At 33.5% G+C, this 19177-nt stretch overlaps 1 protein-coding gene across 21 annotated transcripts in view; it reads right to left on the reverse strand.

The window, feature by feature from the left end:
• The window catches only part of IQCM (IQ motif containing M), a 464883-nt gene that overhangs the window by 218638 nt on the left and 227068 nt on the right, over positions 1-19177 (reverse strand). For all 21 annotated transcript variants that reach the window (XM_054683879.2, XM_054683878.2, XM_054683880.2 and 18 more), the window contains one exon: positions 18417-18484. In XM_054683879.2, the coding sequence (XP_054539854.1) occupies positions 18417-18484 (68 nt within the window). The remainder of the gene's footprint in view (positions 1-18416; positions 18485-19177) is intronic.

The raw sequence follows: 19177 nt of genomic DNA on the forward strand, positions 1-19177 counted from the left end.
GCGTATACTTAGGTTTATACTCAAAGACTAACACAATAACTGCCAAATTGATTTTTTCAAAGATTTTGTTTCAGAGGTAAATTATCTGTCAAGTCGTGACATTAGGGATGACATTTTTAAAACCTTGAGGTTTGTCAATGTCCTTGTTGTCAATATGTTCTTAGTTCAAGGTGATCAATGACTAAATCCATATGGAAAAAAAATATGTATGTCCTCAGTAGAGGACTCCATTCCTCTCCACTCTGAGATTGTTTATTATTACAGCAAATTTTTGCTAAACATATATTATACAAATCAATCATATCATTAGCAGGTAGTTTCTGCCCAAAGCCCTGCTACAAGTTACAGGTTATAAATTTCATCTTTTGAAAGAAACATCAAAAGAATGGTAGCCTTATGAACAGTGCATTTTCTTAACAATTTATAGTAGCAGAAAAAGACCTATGGGTACAGGTTTCTCAGTTTAAACTGACATCATAACCATGAACCTGTTAGACTAAGCAAAAGAACTGATTCGGGATTTCAGGACTTTTTTTCATCCAGAAACAGAAAACTTCATATGGTAATCTGCTTAAACCAAGATCAGCAAAATAAGAATTAATTATCTAGAATTGAATACACTGATTGAATTATGTTTCATATTTATTTTCTAATAAAATATGAGAAAGCTTTTTCTTTGAATCAATTTATAAACTTCAATTTGTTTGCTTTTACTAGTACAAACTGGAATGAAATATCCTTTAAATAGTATATAAATGGTTTCAACTAACCTTTCAGAACTTGAGGGGGAAAAAAGTCCTAATAAAAATGTTCATATATATAATAAGTTAATAAATCATTGTGAATAACTTTATGGAAATTAAGAACATATTTTCATTTATTTTATCTTTAAAACAATATAGAACAATAGTTAAATATATATAAAATGCCTTTACTGAGTTCATTATAGAAGTATTTATTTACAAAGTTTTAATAAGAATTGATACTTTTTTCTATCATAATGTAATTGAAAAATCAAGTTTGTAATCCACTTTCCATTTTAATATATAACATTTAAAGGTAAGTCAGTAAACTAGTATGGTGGCTCCTATTAAGGAACATGGATTTAATCTTTAGGTGAAAATGATGCCCACTAGGTCCTCCTAAAAAACCAGCTCGCTCTTTTCTATATTGGTTAGGGATTGCCAACTAATGGAATGTTACAGGAAAACACATATTGGGAAATTTGAGGATATTAAAAAGAGAAAGGGGGTGCTTTTACCATTATATGTAATGTAGGTAAAACCTGGAAGAAGAAAATTGGATGATTCCTAATTCCTAACCTCAATGAAAAAACTGACAGGGGCAATAAAAATCCTGCTACATAAAATCATTATGAAAGAATATAATGTGACACCAGGGGATTTATCAGTCTTCTAGACAGAAGTTACTGATATGTTAGTATCATATGATTCTAGTTTTGCTAATGAAACAATAAAAGCATCCATGTTTTAATCCATTCCTTATTCCACATTTACTAATGAAACTGACTCAGTAAAACACCAAGTTAATGATATTGAATCAAAAGTTGCTAGAACATGGGCAGAGCATTCAAATAGAGATTTCCCTAAAGGAGACATACAAATTGCCAAAACGTATATGAAAAAATGCTCAACATCACTAATCATCAGGGAAAGACAAATTAAAAGCACAATGAGTTATCACCTCACACATGTTAGAATTTACTATCAGAAAGAGAAAAGACAGCAAGTATTGGAGAGGGCACAGAGAACAGGGAACCCCTGCACACTGTTGGTGGGAATGTAAATTAGCACAACCTTATGGAAAACAGTACAGAGGTTCCTCAAAAAATTAAAAACAGAATACCATTTAATCCAGCTATCCCACTCCTGGGTACACATCCAAAGGAAATGAAATCAGTTTGTCAGAGATAACTGCACCACCATGCTCACTGCACCATTATTCACAATAGCCAAGATATGGAATCAACCTAAGTGTTTGTTAACATATGAATGAAAAAAGAAGATGCAGTATATATACACAATGGAATACTATTCAGCCATAAAAAGAAGGAAATTCTGTAATTTGTGACAACATGGATATACCTGGAGGACATTGTGCTAAGTGAAATAAGCCAGATACAGAAAGGCAAATACCACATGACCTCACTCATGTGGAATCTAAAATGTTGATCTCACAGTAGAGAGTAAAATGGTGGCAAAAAGAGCTGGAGCATTTGGGAGCAGGTGTTGGGGAGATGTTGGCCAAAGGATATAAAATGGTATTTACATAGGCGGAATAAGTCCAAGAGATCTATTGTATAACATGGTGACTATAGTTAACAATATATTGTATTCTTGAAAAATGTTAAGAGCGTGGGCATAAAATGTTTACACCATAAAAATAATAACTATGTAAAGTAATGCATTTGTTAATTAGCTCGATTTAGTCATTCCGCAACGTATATATACTTCGAAGCATCATGTTGTACACAATAAATACATACAATTTTGTCTGTAAATAAAAATAAATAATGAGTAAACCAAATAAACAGTTGCTGAACAAACTTACACAGTCACAACCATGCTTTATGAATGCATCTTGATCACAAGATAGGGATGAGAAAGCAAACAACTTAGCTTCCTCCATAATGCATAAGTAGTATATAATATCTTACAATCAAGGGGAATAAGCACCTGCTACCCTGTGACAAACAAACACAGGTAATTCTGTCTAGCACTAATCTCCAAAATAACTAGAATCTCTAGAGCTCCCCTTCTTTATATAAGTTATTACTGAATCTATAACCAAAGAATAACTTATAGCTCTCACTGATATATGATGACCCTGGATGGGAAGGTGAAATATTAGTCAGTCATTTAGTTTTTGACCACCTGACACATTCCAAGAATAGTAATAATGTGCAGACAAGCAAAAGGGACTGGCTTCCTTCACATTATTTCAGATTTATACTTATTTTCTGGATAAAACAGTATCTATTGCTGATCCTTTTATTTCCTTTTATTAATATATTTTTATTTTTATTTTATTTTAGAAACAGAGTTTTGCTCTATCAACAAGGCTGGAGTGCAGTGGTGCGATCACAGCTCACTGCAACCTCTAACTCCTGAGCTCAAGTGATTCTCCTGCCTCAATCTCCCAAGTAGGTGGGTCTACAGGTATGCATCACTAAGCCTGGCTCATTTTTCTTTTAGTTTCCAGCAACCAAACCTGTCTTCATAAAAGCGTCTTTCACTTAATTTCAAATTTTATATCTCTATTAAAAGATATATATGTATATATATCAAATTTCCCTTCCAAAATGAACATCCCATATTTCATCTGCATTATATTTCCTAACTATGGAATAATAATTTCTGAACATATTTTTGTGAGAACCACACAACCAGAGTGCCTTGAAGGTTTCATCATGTTCTCAAATACATTTTTTGTTGTGATTAGTTAAAACACACACCTGGCAAAAAATAATTAGAAACATACATATAGAAAAATGTTTCAATAATTATTTTAAGTTAAAATAGAAATAAGGCACCATTTTTCACTTCCAAATTTAGGAGGAAAACCCTGTGAACCTATAAAATTCCAGAGAAAGTTTGGTTCAAGATGCATTTCCAACATTATTCTCAATTGTGTAATCTACTTGGAAAACAGATTGACTTGGCAATATGAATCAAGAGCATACAACCTAGTAATTTCCTTTTTGGAAATTTCCCCTAAGTATGAAAAAAGCTATATGCATGAAGACATCCATCCCCAGTTTCATTATAATAGAAAAAATTTAGAAACAAATATCTAAGTAAATTGTGTTAGAGCCAATCAATAGACAATTATGAGGTCATAAAGGTGTTGTTTTAGAAGACTATGTAATAATTTGAGTAAATGCTTGTCATTTCAAAAATTGATATTAAAAGAATAAGGTTATTAAATTATATACATTATATAATTGTAACATTAAAAAATGTATATATTTATATACATATATATAAAAGACCACAAAAACATGCCAAATATTATTAATGGTTATATTAACTCAGTGTTTCTAAATCAGGAATGGATAGGAATCACAACAATTATTTCCAAGGAACTCCTCTTCAAGACCTTCCTTCAAAGATTGTTTCATTGACTCCTTCAGTAAAACTGATGCAAATTCCTGATTAGATGCTGGGTTGTAAAAAAAAAATTAGGTTGTAAAGAAAAATGATAATTTGTTCCTTGTTTTCTAATTTTGTTCATATTTCCTGAAATAGGCTAGCGTTCACTGTGTACAGTAAAAGTTTAATAATTAAATCCATTAATATCAGCAGTAGTGGTAGTAACAATCTTTTATTAAGCATTTATTTCAGACATACTTTCTCCTTCACTCTTCAAAATAGTATTGTTAGGGATGGAGGCAGTGATGTGCACCTGTAGTCTCAGCAAGTCAGGTGGCTTAGACAGGAGAATTGCTTGAGCCCAGGAGTGAGAAACTAACCCAGGCAACCTAGTGAGACCCTGGCTCAAAAAAAAAAAAAAATTAAAATTAAAAAAAAATAGTTTTGTTGGATGATTATTATTCTGATTCTATAAATGATAAATTTATAAGTAGTACAGCCATAATTCCAAGCCTTCTTGATCCTCTGTGTGATTAAATCAAAGGAGGACGAAATTATGTCATGACAACAGAAACATTGGTATTGACAATAGCCAATCCTCAATAGTTAGGATGACTTGGGTAACCGGCTTTAGGTTTTTGTTCATTTGTTTGTTTCGGGAGTATTGAAAGATACAGCCATATCACAAATACAGACAGACTATTACAGAAATGTTCAATTTTATGCCACGGACTTTATGTTCATTCTTTATATAAGAATGAGTTGTAGATGAGATATGAGAAATGTATTGTGACTGTCAGATACATGGAGACTAAGTGACCTCCTCTGAGTTAGAGAATCACAGAAATTATTCTTTGCTTACCCTCCAAATGTAATTTTTAAATTTACCTTTCTTTACCATAGAATTTTGATATGGAGCAAATTGTCATTTTTACAGACATTTTTAGCCACTAAAGAGTCTCCATACAACTCTTAAAAAATCCTCATGAAAATAAAAATGTGAGTCATTAAAGGCAAGGTACAAAACAAGTTTTCATCACAGAAGAGACCACTCCACTTGTTTTCATGCCACCTCCTACTAATGTCACTCTAAGAATGAGAGAAAGAACAGGGCTGACTGGCTGCCTTTTACTTTTTCATTTGAAGTTTGACAAATCTGTGCTCAAAGCATCAAATCAAATAGTTTTCAGAGAGATAAGAGATCATTATGCAAGATTACATGTGAGAAAAGATACAATAAGTTAATTAGTAAGTTAATCATGTCCGAACATTACACCCTGAGCTTGGCAAACATTTGAACAGGGAATTTCCTTTCAACTGCTAATGCTTATATGATAATATATATTAAACACTAAATCAGTTTTAGAGTTTGGTTCAGATATTGCTACTAATTAGTTTTGGCTGATATTGAAGTATTTTGTATGCTCCATTTATAAAAGCACTATTTGCCCATCTGTTCATAGGTTGAAAGTGATTAAGGATACTTATTTCGGCTGTTGTAAAAGCCAAATACTTTTTAAGCTGCAAATATGTGACAAAACCAGATCAGGTTGCCAAGTTCAGAAATATAGTAAAAGAGATCTGTGATGCCTCCCTCCCCCAATTCCTCTTCCAACCTGCATTATTGAAAAGTAAATATCACTGCTTTCCTGATTAGACTAGCATGCCTGCTTTGTCCAAATGCTTTGCAATTTAGTTATAATTTACACAATTTACTCTGATTTGGATCTGCTGCTACCAAGCTGTGTCGAGGGCTTTCGTTTTCTGTACGTGCAGCCTTGAAGTAGAAACATGTGATACTCTTGTGCTTTGAATGTGGTATTTGAAAGTAACTTGGGTAATGAGTGGAACAAGTTTGTGGCCTACTTTAAACCCCTAAATGATTTCTGTTAAGTTTGAAAACAATGCATTAAATTCAGCATGGGTGATATAGATTTTTAAGGGGAGGGATGTAATACATGCTCGTGAAATTCATCTTTTGTCTCATTATTATTTTACTATTCCTTTTCCACTGTTCCCAAGGGTTCAGTACTTCACGCTAGTAAAACCTGTTCACTTCAAAAATCAGAGCAGTATTCCTGGGACTTTCTAAAATAAGATGCACTCCTCCTGAAGTGGAAGATAATGTCACTTTAATTCAGGAAAATTTTTAAAATAGTTTAAGTACCTAAAGGAGATGTAATTCTTGGGTGCCTTCTGTTCTCTTTTTGTACCCCAATCATTCCTCAAAATGCTACTCCATGCCAACCCCCAAAAAACAAGTGCCCTCCTATTTTTGACTGTTTCTAGGTCCACGGAAATCTGTTTAACTAGATCATATCAAAGGATGGAGATTGATATCCCATTTAAAATCTCTAAGACAATTGGAATTTCTGGGTAGGATACTTTTTACCACCTATGTAGATTCCTAGTTGGAACATTTCAGGTAGTAAAATGCTTAAGGCACTCACTATGGGAGAAGAGAATCAGGCATGGGTGCAGGAGGCAGAAGACATTTTCCAGGCGCATGATATCATGTCTAAGGAAAGAGGGGTCTTATTGTTATTACAGCTACTCCTGCTGCTTGGTTTCAATTTTCCAACAGATTTTCCTTTTCAGGTTTAGGGTGTACCCGTGCAGGATTTTTTATGGGTATATGGTATTTTGTGTTATGGAGTTTTGGAGTACAGATTATTTTGTCACCCAAGTAATAAGCACAGCACCCAAAAAGTAGTTTTTTGATCCTCACCCTCCTCCCACTCTCCACCCTGAAGTAGGCCCTTGTGTCTATTGTTCCCTTCCTTGTATCCATGTGTACCCAATATTTAGCTTGATTTGCTTTTTTGTTATTATTTCAGTAGCTTTAAGGGTACAAGTGGTTTTTGGTTACATGGATGAATTGTATAGTGGTGAGGTTTGAGATTTTAGTGCACATATCACCCAAGTGGTATTTGGTTTTTTGTTCCCAGATTAATCCGCTTAGGATAATGACCTCCAGCTATATCCATGTTACTGCAAAGAATAGGATTTTGTCCTTTTTTATGACTGCATAGTATTCTATGGTGTACATGTACCACATTTTCTTTATCTAATCCACCACTGATGGACATTTAGGTTGATTCCATGTCTTTGCTATGGTGAATAGCATTGCCATGAACATACATGTTTATGTCTCTTCATGGTAGAACAATTTATATTCCTTTGGGTATGTACCCAGTAATGGGATTGCTACACTGAATGATAGTTTAAGTTCTCTGAGAAATCTCCAAACTGCTTTCCACAGTGGCTGAACCAATTTACATTCCCACCAGCAATGTATAAGTGCTCCCTTTTCTCCACAACCTCACCAGTATCTTATTTTTTGACTTTTTAATAGTACCCATTCTTACTGGTATCTCATTGTAAGTTTGGTTTGCATTTCTCCACTGATTAGTGATGTTAAGCATTTTTTATATGCTCATTGGCCACATATATGTCTCATTTTGGGGAAAATGTCTTTTCATGTCCTTTGCCCACTTTTTAATGGGGTTGTTTTTTGCTTGTTGATTTAAGTTCCTTATGGACTCTGGATATTAGACCTCTGTCAGATGCATAGTTTGCAAACATTTTCTCCCATTCTGTGGGTTGTCTGTTTACTCTGCTGATAATTTCTTTTGTGTGCAGAAGCTCTTTAGTTTAATTATGATTTATTTGCCAATTTTTGTTTTTGCAGCAATTGCTTTTGGAGTCTTAGTCATGAAATCTTTGCCAGGGCTGATATCCAAAATGGTATTTCCTAGGTTTTCTTCTAGAATTTTTTATACTTTTAGGTTTTACATTTAAGTCTTTAATCCATCTTGAGTTGATTTTTGTATATAATGAAAGGAATGATCCAGTTTTAATCTCCTACATATAGCTAGCCAATTATCCCAGCACCATTTAATGAATAGGGAATCCTTTCCCCATTGCTTGTTATTGTTGGCTTTGTCAAAGATCAGATGGTTGTAGGTGTGCGGCTTTATTTCTGAGTTTTCTAACCTGTTCCTTGGTCTATATGTCTGTTTTTGTACCAGTATTGTGCTGTTTTGGTTACTGTAGCCTTATAGTATAGTTTGAAGTAGGTAGTGTGATGCCTCTAGCTTTGTTCATTTTGCTTAGGATTGCTTTGGCTATTTGGGCACTTTTCTTGGTTCCATATGAATTTTAAAAGAGTTTTTTCTAATTCTGTGAAAAATGATATTGGTAGTTGATAGGACTAGCATTAAATCTGTACATTGCTTCGGGCGGTATGGCCATTTTAACACTACTGATTCTTCCTATTAGTAAGCATGTTTTTTCATTTGTTTGGGTCATCCTTGATTTCTTTCAGCAGTGTTTTGTAATTCTCATTGTAGAGATCTTTCACCTCCCTGGTTAGGTGTATTTGTAGGTATTTCATTCCTTTGGTGACTATTGTGAATGGAATTGTGTTCCTGATTAGGCTGTCAGCTTGGACATTGGTGAATAGAAATACTACTGACTTTTGTTCATTGATTTTGTATCCTGAAACTTTGCTGAAGTTTATCAGATCACGGAACCTTTAGGCAGAGGCTATGGGGTTTTCTAGGTATAGAATCATTTCATCTGTGAAGAGAGATAGTTTGACCTCTCTTGCTATTTAGATACCTTTTATATCTTTATATTCTCTTGCCTGATTGTTCTGGCTAAGACTTCTAGATTCTGATTTTTTAAATCAAGTTAATATATAATGCATTTTAGGGAACTCTCTTTAACCTAAACATGTAGGAAACTCCATTTTATTGTACCTACATGTTTTACCGGTAGGATACTGAAAAATATTACCATTGAAGTCAACTGAAATAACTAGGGTGTTTATGCCAAAGGCGTGATGAGGGCTGATTTTTCAGTGGCACAGTGACCAGAGCTGTCAATTTTTGTCTATGAAAAAGGGAACACAGTAAATTGTTCTGCTCTTCATCCCAACACAGTTATTTATTCCTCTTGGGGATACTTCTGCTCCCAATCCAAACTTTAGTCAGTCATGGAGAAGAGCTGACTCTACTTACTCCCATCCGTCTCTCTCACCTCTGCCCAAAAAAGGGTGAAAGATAAGATTCCTTATCCCTAGAATAGGGACTTTAGATTATAGGGCTCCAGAAAATAAATGAATGTCCACAATTCAGGTGATTCTAAAATCAATTTCTAATATTATACTCAATGTTTTATTCCCAACCACGTATATATCAGGGACTACCATTTCCAAAAGACTGGGGAGACCCCCAAGCGGGAACACACAGAATGATGGTCAGGCAATCATAGGCAAAGCCTGTTAGAGAAGTAGAACTGTGGACAGTCTGAGAGTAACCTGGATTAGAGAGAGATGGGATCCTTTGTCCCCCTTCCCCATGCTTTTGCCTCTCTATTCACCCTCTTAATGTGTTCCTCCATGAAAAAGCAATTGCAAATCTGATTTTCCCTGCCTGAGATTTCATTCATTCTCATTGCACTATTAGGGAGGATTACTATGTTTTAAAGAAGAGAACTTATGTGTGTTCTGTCTCTCTATTCTGCTTGCTCCTCCTTGGACGATTTTCTTCATATTACATGCAGGAGTCACACCTACACCTTCCTCTTGAACTAGGCCCAGTTTTCCTCTTTCCCAGCTGCTGATTTCCTACAGTCAGTTTCCTTACTCTCTGCTACACCCTTCAGCAGAAACTAGTGGAAGTATGTGTATCCCATGCTTATGAGTGAGGAAGTACACTCTTGACTTCTCTAGAGATGAGGCCATTTCTATTCCAGGGGAGAAAGCAGAAGGCCCCGATTTAGCCTGTAGCTGAAGCCAATATGCTCTAACTCAGGTTTACCAGAGAGCCCAGCCGACAGTAACTGGTTATTTTGTGTCCTCTTTGTTCTGCCTATCAGAGCAGTGTTTTTTTCCATCCAATTAGGCTAGACTGGGAAACGAGTGATGCTGACATTCTGATGCCTCGTGACTAATGCCAGTGTTAGACTCTGGACACATTCAGAGGCATGAACTACCAGCAGTTCACTGCCTGACCCTGCTCCTGCTTCAGCATACAGCTCTCTTGGGCAGGACCTTTGCATAAGAGGCAATTGCTTGCCTTAAATTTGGTTATCTTTATTTTTGCCTCATACCACTGAGAAGTAATCCTAAAGAAAACAGGCCTAGAAGACTTAAGATGCAGCTAAATAACACTTGACTTGGAGGTATATGAGGGAGTTTGGAGATGGTAGCATTTTCAGGAGATGCAGTCTCTAGTAGCTGCTTTTGAAGACTTCATCCTATCCCAAGATCATGACACTGAGATATCATCAAGGGAATTAACTATAGCTCTATTAACTAGCTAGTCATAGCAGAAAGCAACTAAGTCATCTTAGGAATTGACAGAGCCAGGAAAGTAAGTACTGGACACAGTTAAGTATATTCTCTAGCTTAGTACTCAAAGTGTAGTCTGAGCACCAGCAGATCAGTATCACCTGAGAGTTTATTTAAATGCAGTATTTCAGGCCATTTCAATTCTACTATGCTCAAAAAGAATAACCATCAGACTAAAAATGATAGAACAAATACTGATAGAAGAGAACTGAAACGCAAGCCACAAAAGATCTCATAAAGAAAATTGAGACTTATTTTAATTAGTTAAATTTTCTGGGCTCAGGTGAATAATTTTCCATAGAAATCTGCTGATCTATCTTTGAGAAACTGGAGAATAAAAGTGATGTGAGAATTCTGGAGAATGGCAAATGCTCTCACTTTAAAAAAGAAAAGAATAAAAAATTGTAAACTCTAGGCCAGTAAATTAAATCTTAGAGTCTATCAGTTATCAACTGTATGTTGGGTGAGGACTTAACAAATGAAGCAGTGGTGCCAAGAGCCAGAATGTACACAAAAAGAATAATTCATGTCATGCTAAACTCATTTTCTTTATTTTAATTTAATTTTATAGCTATTTTGCTTTTTCTTACTATATTGCTAGACCAGGAAATAATTTTTGATGTGTCTGAATTTCAGGTAGGCAATTTTCAAGGTTCTCATAAAATCTTTGTAAACAAGGTAGGGAACTATAGGCTGATTTGGTGGTCTTGGGTGATGGGAGGGAGACTGCATCATTAATAACTGAGATAAAGGACACAGTAGAAAAGGATGGGAAAACTAACACGTAATTATTTCAATTTTGAACAGTTGTTATGGGATATTCCAGTGAAGATGCCCAGGAAGCAGTCTCTAATTTCTAACTTGAGTTGAGAACTATACACAGATGGAAGAGAAAGAAAATTCATTATAAAGCAGAGAAAACATATTAAAAGGGTGACTCAATAATTGAACAAATATTTATTTATTTACATATTTATTTTATTACTTGTGTAAGGTGCTATTCTAATGTTGAAGATACCCTGTTGAATAAACTACAAAAAAATTCCCCTGTCCTTATTGAGCTTATATTCCAGTAGAATAGATCAATAGTAATCACAGTAACCAAGTTAATAATAGAGTGTGTTAGAAGATGATGTGTGCCATGGTGAAAAATAAAGTAGGATTTGGTGGTTGGGGAGTTCTGGCAGGGATCAAATATGCAATTTTAAATAGTATGTCATGGCAGGTGGAGGGGTTACTGAAAAGATGACATGTAGTAATTATCTGAGGAAAATGTGACAAGAAGCTAAGTCAAAATGTAATAAAATTACTTGTAAAGTACTTCAATTCATATATATATATACATACATATATACACATGTATATATATACTTGTGTGTGTGTGTGTGTGACTGCACAATAATTTCACTATGACCTTGAAGATGTTAGGTGTCTTACCTCCCTCATTGTAGTTATTACACTATTTTATAATGATCTACAGGTCTATCTCCCTTCTATGCCCAGAATCCCTGAAAATGACTACTTTTCTTGTATAATAGGTGAAAAGAGAAATAAAGAGGTAGAGAAAGAACAGGAAGGAATGAGAAAGGAAGAATATATTAGTAACACATTAGAATATCTGAAAAGTTCTCGGGGTTTGTCTCTTTTTCAGAACTCAAATCAGTATGAGTTATTGCCCTTGGGAAGTTGACCCCTAAAGCTGACATGACGGGTTTCATGAGTTGATCTACAGGGTCTAGGGTTGGGTTCCACTTTACATTGTGCTACTAAAATTTCATTTGAAATACTGTGTTCTTTCCTAAGCATATTTTAATGGGGACATTTTTTAGTACAGTGAGCATCTGTTTCTTTCCTCTGTCTGGCACCTCCTATTCTTTGGAGAATTGCACTTTCCCATTCCAGTCATGTGACTCTCCCATGATTTGTCTAGGGCTGGTCATGTCTTCCAAGGTGGGAAGTCAGCCAGAATATTTCTGTGTGTGTGTATGTGAGGAGAAGGGGAGGGGCAAGGTGCTTTCTGCCTTGGAGCGGGGAGGTTTGGTGGGGAATTGTTTGTTGCTTTTGTTTTTGTTTTTTATTTTTTGTGCTAATACAACACCGCCATTTTGGTAAGAATGAGAAGTGAATTAGATACCTGGGAGCTACCCATTTTCCTTGCCACATGGAGAAAAATTCTATAGAAGGAAGTATTAAAGCCAAGCAGAGATTAAAAATGAGAGAAAAGACAATGCATCCTGAAGACATTACTTGAGTCCTTGAGTCATCTGAGCCTGAGATGCTAAACCAATACAAAGAACAAACAGCCACCAGATCCTGCACCCTTGTAATTCCTATTTAGATGGGTCAGTCAATCCAATGAAGATGCTGTAGACATATATATATATATATATATTTAGTTGAAATAGGCTGAGGGGCTTAATCAGAAAAGAAAAAGTTGATAAGGAGGGGTGACTTCTAGAAGACCAAGGGATACCAGTTCAAGAGAAATAGGTATTAAGCTTAAATCAGACAACTCTCTGAAAATCAGAGCAGTCCTTTGAATTAAATAGGATGACACTTGAATTGAGGTATTATGAATCCCTGGATTTTGCAAATAATGTCTATGTGTGTACAGTGTTATAGAGGACATTTGTCCTTTGGAAAGAGAGTTTTAGTAGAAAATCTTTAAGTTTCCTCAAACTCTCAAAGTCTATAATTCTGCAAAGACAGAATACACAAGTAGAGGTCACCTGAGAAATGTTATTCACCATACATTTATTTTCAAATAATGTTTAGGATAGGCACTGACCCAGAAGAACCAATTGACAAAAGATGTCTAATGATAAGCAGGCTAACTTTCCATTCATAGGTAACAAAATTTCATGAGAGACCAAAGAAAAGTTTTTAGGTGAGAAATTTTAAGATTGTTTTGAGATAAAATAAGAGGACTTGATCTCTTTCAGGAAAAAAAAAAATGGTGACAAAGAGAATACAGTAATTTTCAAGATAAAAGGGAAACATTCAAGGACCTACATAAATACTCTGAAATGTGAATTTTATACTTAGATATGTAAGTTGATGTACCATATGCCACTATATCAAAAAAGAAAATATTTAGAATTGGTAATTCAATTTGCCTTTCAGAAAGATATTAGTGTCATATCTTATTATTATTTTAGTTCCAGTATGCTACAAAATAGGAAGAAGGAAGAATACAACTATTCTTCATATACATATTTACATGAACTATAATAATATTTGAAATTCTAAAGATTTTTTGAAAATCAGGAAAACTCAAAAGTTCCAAAACAGTACACTTACTTCATAGATGGTAAATTTAAATGTTAACACTTATATCAATAATTAAAGCAAATTAAATACTAAAAATATGAAAGGCTGATGACCAGCCTCTGAACTTATCACAATCACAAATTTAATATTATGAGTCAACAATAGAATGCTTTTCCTCTATGAATTAAAGACCCATCAATTGTTATATTCTATACCTGGAAATCAGTCAAGCATTTTTAAAAACAATTATGAGCTTTCGAAGTTCAACAAAAGGAAAATTTATCACTGAGGTCATAGTAATCTACAAAGCATTAACAGCTCACTGCAAAAAAAAACATCAAAAGAGTGTTTTATTCATGGAATGCAATAGGTTATCTTAAGGAAAACGTAGACTTTTGCAATATGGTTAGAGGTACTAAACAAATTCAAGTGGACCTCAAGGAACATTATGTATAAAGTATTTTTTCTTATGGAAAATAAAAGAACATGTCATCACAATAGTACAATGAATTATAATCTATACAGCTTCTGGTTCACAGTTTTTGCTTAGATATTGAGAATGAACTCTCAATGCATTACTTCCCTTTAGCTAATAATATAAACTGTTTTTGATATTTTATATTAAGGATACTATACTAAAAAAGAGAAAATATATTAATAAAGAAGTAGTTGAAAAATATGATGCTAGGAAAAAATGAGATCCCACTTCATCACAAAATAATCTTTAACTTTATAAAAATAAAAAATAAATGTATACACTATCATTCATGTACACATTACATTTATTTAAACTAAAAATTAAGAACAACATTTATTTGAATCAATTCTATCTGGTTTAGAGGTATTTAATTTTTAAGACAAATAGATATTTTATTTAAAAAACAGAAAAATGTTCCTTTGGCAATTCTGATTGAACTGAGATTTGGTGGCTTTCTTTGAAATGTTTAACATAAACTTCTTTTCCTTTAAAAATGGTTTTAGAATTTCTCAACCATATTTTAATCTTATGAATTTCTAACAACTTTCAGAAACTTATGGAGTTCTAACAATTTGAAAATGTGTCATTTAAATTAAAATATTGAGGAAGTAGAAAAATTCAGATATTAAGCAATTTTGTTTTATAAGTTTTCATCTATGAAAATAATTTAGTATAAATGTTGAGCATAGGTGTATATGAAATGAATACTTATATAGCAGAATTATAAAATGATAGCAAAAAGATAAACTTTTTCTCATAAAAATACATAAATATATTTAAGAACCCCCAAATTAAATCAAGTATCTATATTCACTATGCAGTCTTTTCAACCCAGTAAATTCATTCTAAATGTGTGAGATTTTAACATTATAGCTCTGTTTAATAATGCTTCTAAGGGAAAATCTTGTATATACTTGTACATATACAAACAAAAGTACCCAAGCACTATACAACCATCTTTTCTTCCCTTTCTGAATATTGAAATGTTTACAGTTGAAGAAAACAGGAAGATGAACAACAACAATGACAAATGAATTTGAAATTTGCTTTTTAGGTTTGTGATCATTGCAAATTAGGAGAGAAATAACCAGGACTCTGACTTATCCACCACTATTTATCCATATAAGGCAAAGGCAACCAAGAATAGGAGTGGGTGTTCACATTAGCAGTCATTCCAGACCAAGTGCTGCTGCAGCATTTTTTAGTTTGCTTAACTTCCCCACTCCCACCTTTTAACAGCCAAGTGACTGCCTCTTTTAAAAAAATACTGCTGAGTGGGTACATAAACCAGTCCTATTTGCCAACTGTAAAGGGTTCCCGCAAAGCTTGTGGGTATGTGTAAATTAATTCCATCATCTTTTTTTCTATAACCAAGAAGAGATGGGGGAAAAGAGACTCTCTTATATTTACTGTAGCCTGGCAATATTAATATATGTGTGACATATTTTTACCCTTGAAACACAAAAGTACTTTAGAAATTAACCAGTACTTTATTGAAGTTGACTGATGACTGATGGAAGGTTATAATATACTCTGCCTCATGCAGGCTGTAAGGAAACCTCTAGCCGAAAAATATATGGGAAATTCCTCTGTAACAAGAAAAGTTCTTTAGGCAAAGCTATAAATCCAACATGTGGACTCTAAAGTTTCAGGGAATTTTTATGATAGAAATGGTGCAGGATTTCAAATAAAGAAGAGAATCTTAATATTGATTTACTTAAATATTTTCAATTAAGTACATTTGTGTATTTTATATAGACATATATAAAATCTCACATATATACATATATATAGTTTTATATTGTTCACTACTTTGCTTTATTTTCACATTCAATTTCACTCTTTCATATTTCTCTCTCTCTTTGATTCTATGCCAGTAATATTTTTTAAATCACTAAAGCCACTCAAGTTTAATAATTTATTAAGTATAGTTTCAATTTACCTCTCTTAAGTAATCATCAGAAAGCCTATCAAAATTTAAGATACAAATGGTATAAAAGAAGCATGACTGACTAAGAATATCACTATGCTGTGAGGTGAGATTTAGATTCTAGTCACAGTTCTGTTTTTTACTTTCAGGACCTTGAAGAAGTCACTAAATCTTTTTTATCCCAATTTTCCTAATTGGAAAATAGAAGGATTGAACCAAGTGATGTCTAAAATTCCTTCAGCCATCATTCTTTAAAATATTTAAGACATCCCTGAAAAACTTACACAGGGTAGACTATACAGAAAAATGTTTAGAGTCCAGATTATCTGACTGGCTGGCTGGCTCCAGGGAAATAGCTATAATAAACATTCATCTTGGAGGCTGTCCAATTTTTTATCATTGAAATGGCTGGAGTAATTTTAACTTAGTAACATCTGTAAGGAAAAAAGGCTTCCCAATCAAATTAACCAGGTAAAGAATATTTCTAGGAAAAGGACTTATGCAAGAACACGAACTGCTTTGAACACCATCAAATATTTTCAAAATAATGTACATGTGACTGTTATAATTTATTTGCTTTAGAGGAAGTCTCTCCGTAGGAAGGTTTTTGAAAACAAATTCAATTTCTTTAGTAGACACAGGTCATTCAGATTTTCTATTTCTTCTTGTGTCAGTTTTGGTATGCTATCTGTTTTCAAAAAACTAGACTACTTCGTCTTAAATGCAAATGACATGAAGTTATTTACATATTATTTTATTATTATTCTAATGTCTATAGGATATACAATTATGCCCTCTCTTTCATTCCTGATATTGGTAATTTGTGTTTTATCTCTTCTTTTTTAAAAACTGGTCTTAAAAAGAGCACATAAATTTTATTAATCTTTTCAAAGATTAATGTGCTTTGTTAATTTGATTTATTGTTTCCCTAATTTCTATTTCATTGCTTTCTGTTCTTATCTTTATAAAGCCTGTTACATGTGCCCTTAAAAATAATGTATATTCTACATTATTGGATGTAGTCTTCTATAACTGTCATTTTTGGCAAATTAATTAATGGTTTGTTGAAATCTGCTATATGTAGAATTTTCATTTGATTTTTTGTATAGCTTTTATTTCTGCACTGGGGATCTCCTGTTATTATGAACACCTTTTTTAAGTTTTGAACATTTATAGTAACTGCTTTAAAGCCATTATCTGCTAATTCCAACATCCATAGAAAGAGAAAAATCTTTTTTTCTTTCTATGTAAACAGATGAAGCAATTGAAAACTATGCAAGCTGTTACTTTAGGATGCACTTTCTTGAAGTCTTTTCTACACATGCACAATTCAGGAGTCAGCCCATAATTTTAGAAGAGTTTGTACACAGAATTGGGACTCCTCTCTCTGTGGTTTTCTCCTTTTATGAAATTTCCTAATCAACTTTTAGTCATTTTGGCAGCTCTAAACTCTTCTGACATTTCACACCATTAACACTGAGGTTTTCTGCCTAAGTTCTCATTATCTTACACTGCATGACGTTGGAAAAGCTAGATAAATGGGGACCTTACCCATTGCAGTTCCTTTCTTTCAAGAGTCAGATAGTTTCCCTCCAGTTTCTGTCCACATGCCATCACTCTCCAGTGCCTTCAAATATTCTTTTTTTAGCTTATAATCATTTATAATTAATAAATGAATGTATTCCCAGTGAATAAGAAAACACAAGTATAAAACCTGCCCTTTTCGAAACTTCATTGTTAACTTTCCACAATTGCTTCTTTCAATCTCACACTCTAATCTGTCTCACAAAATCAATGTTTTCAAAACAGTTTATCAACAAAGTATATAAAGTAGCAAAGCAATCTAAGAGTTTTTAATAGAGTCATTGAAATGCATGCTTAACCCTAGTGAATTGTGGTACATAGTTTCTAACAAACAAAAAAAAATAGCTAAAACATATGCAGTGTCATTTACGGCATTGTCATTTACTGTCATTTATGGCATTTACTGTCATTTATGGCAAATTAAATGTTTCCACTGCTTTCTCCTAGATACTGAAAAGTAAAACTTCAGCTGGGTCTACTAACTGATTACTAAAACACTCAAAAAACTGTATTTTTCTCCTTTCCTCCATCAAATTAAAAGGCCACATTGAAAAATATGTATTAAAACCTGAGCTTTCAACAACCTATACTTCCTTAAACCTAGTTATTAAAGTCAGCAATTACATTGATAACAACAAAAATGAGTGCATTAATTTACACTTTTCTATTATATAAAAGATATACCTGGGTTGTGATTTTGGTTCTGGCTTGATAGGTTGTTGCTCCTTTTTAATAAGGGTTTTAAAGGTTTTCTATAATAAGGAAAAGAAGAGTTGACATAAGTAGAAAAACAATGTTATCACCTATAAAATTTTAATTCCATTGATGTTCTGTTATATTATCAAAGGGAGAATCATTATAATATATATTATAAATCTGCACATTTATATACATTTTTTAGTATACTCAGAGGGGTATGACTGTTGAACCTCCTTCAGAACATTTTAGCACCTAGGAATACAGTTCCTACTAGTTATTTTAATGAGCAAATATCCTTACAACTATATTATAGATCAGAATTTTATTTATTTATTTATTTATTTGTCCTCTGTCTTACAAAAGAGATTTAAGATGCCTTTTAATAAATACAGTACATATGCAAAAGGGAAATAAAATCCAGTGAAGGGGAAAATATGGGTAGAAAAATAATGCCAAATATGCTCTGATAATTTGTGATATTTGAAATTTGGCTCTCAAAAACCTAACTATTGAGGTGTTATGGACTGAACTGTGCTTCCCCTAAATCCATATGTCAAAGCCCTAATCCCGCAATGTGACTGTATTTGAAGATAAGGTTTTTAATGAAGTAACTATGGCTGAATGAGGTCAAAAGGGCGGGGCCTAATTCAGCAGGACTGATGACTTTATAAGACGAGGAAAAGATACCCAAGAAAAGGCCACGTGAGGACACAATAAGAAGATGGCCATCTTCAAGCCAAGGAGAG

This window comes from Pan troglodytes, chromosome 3 (assembly GCF_028858775.2).
Source record: "Pan troglodytes isolate AG18354 chromosome 3, NHGRI_mPanTro3-v2.0_pri, whole genome shotgun sequence".
Taxonomy (NCBI): Eukaryota; Metazoa; Chordata; class Mammalia; order Primates; family Hominidae; genus Pan; species Pan troglodytes.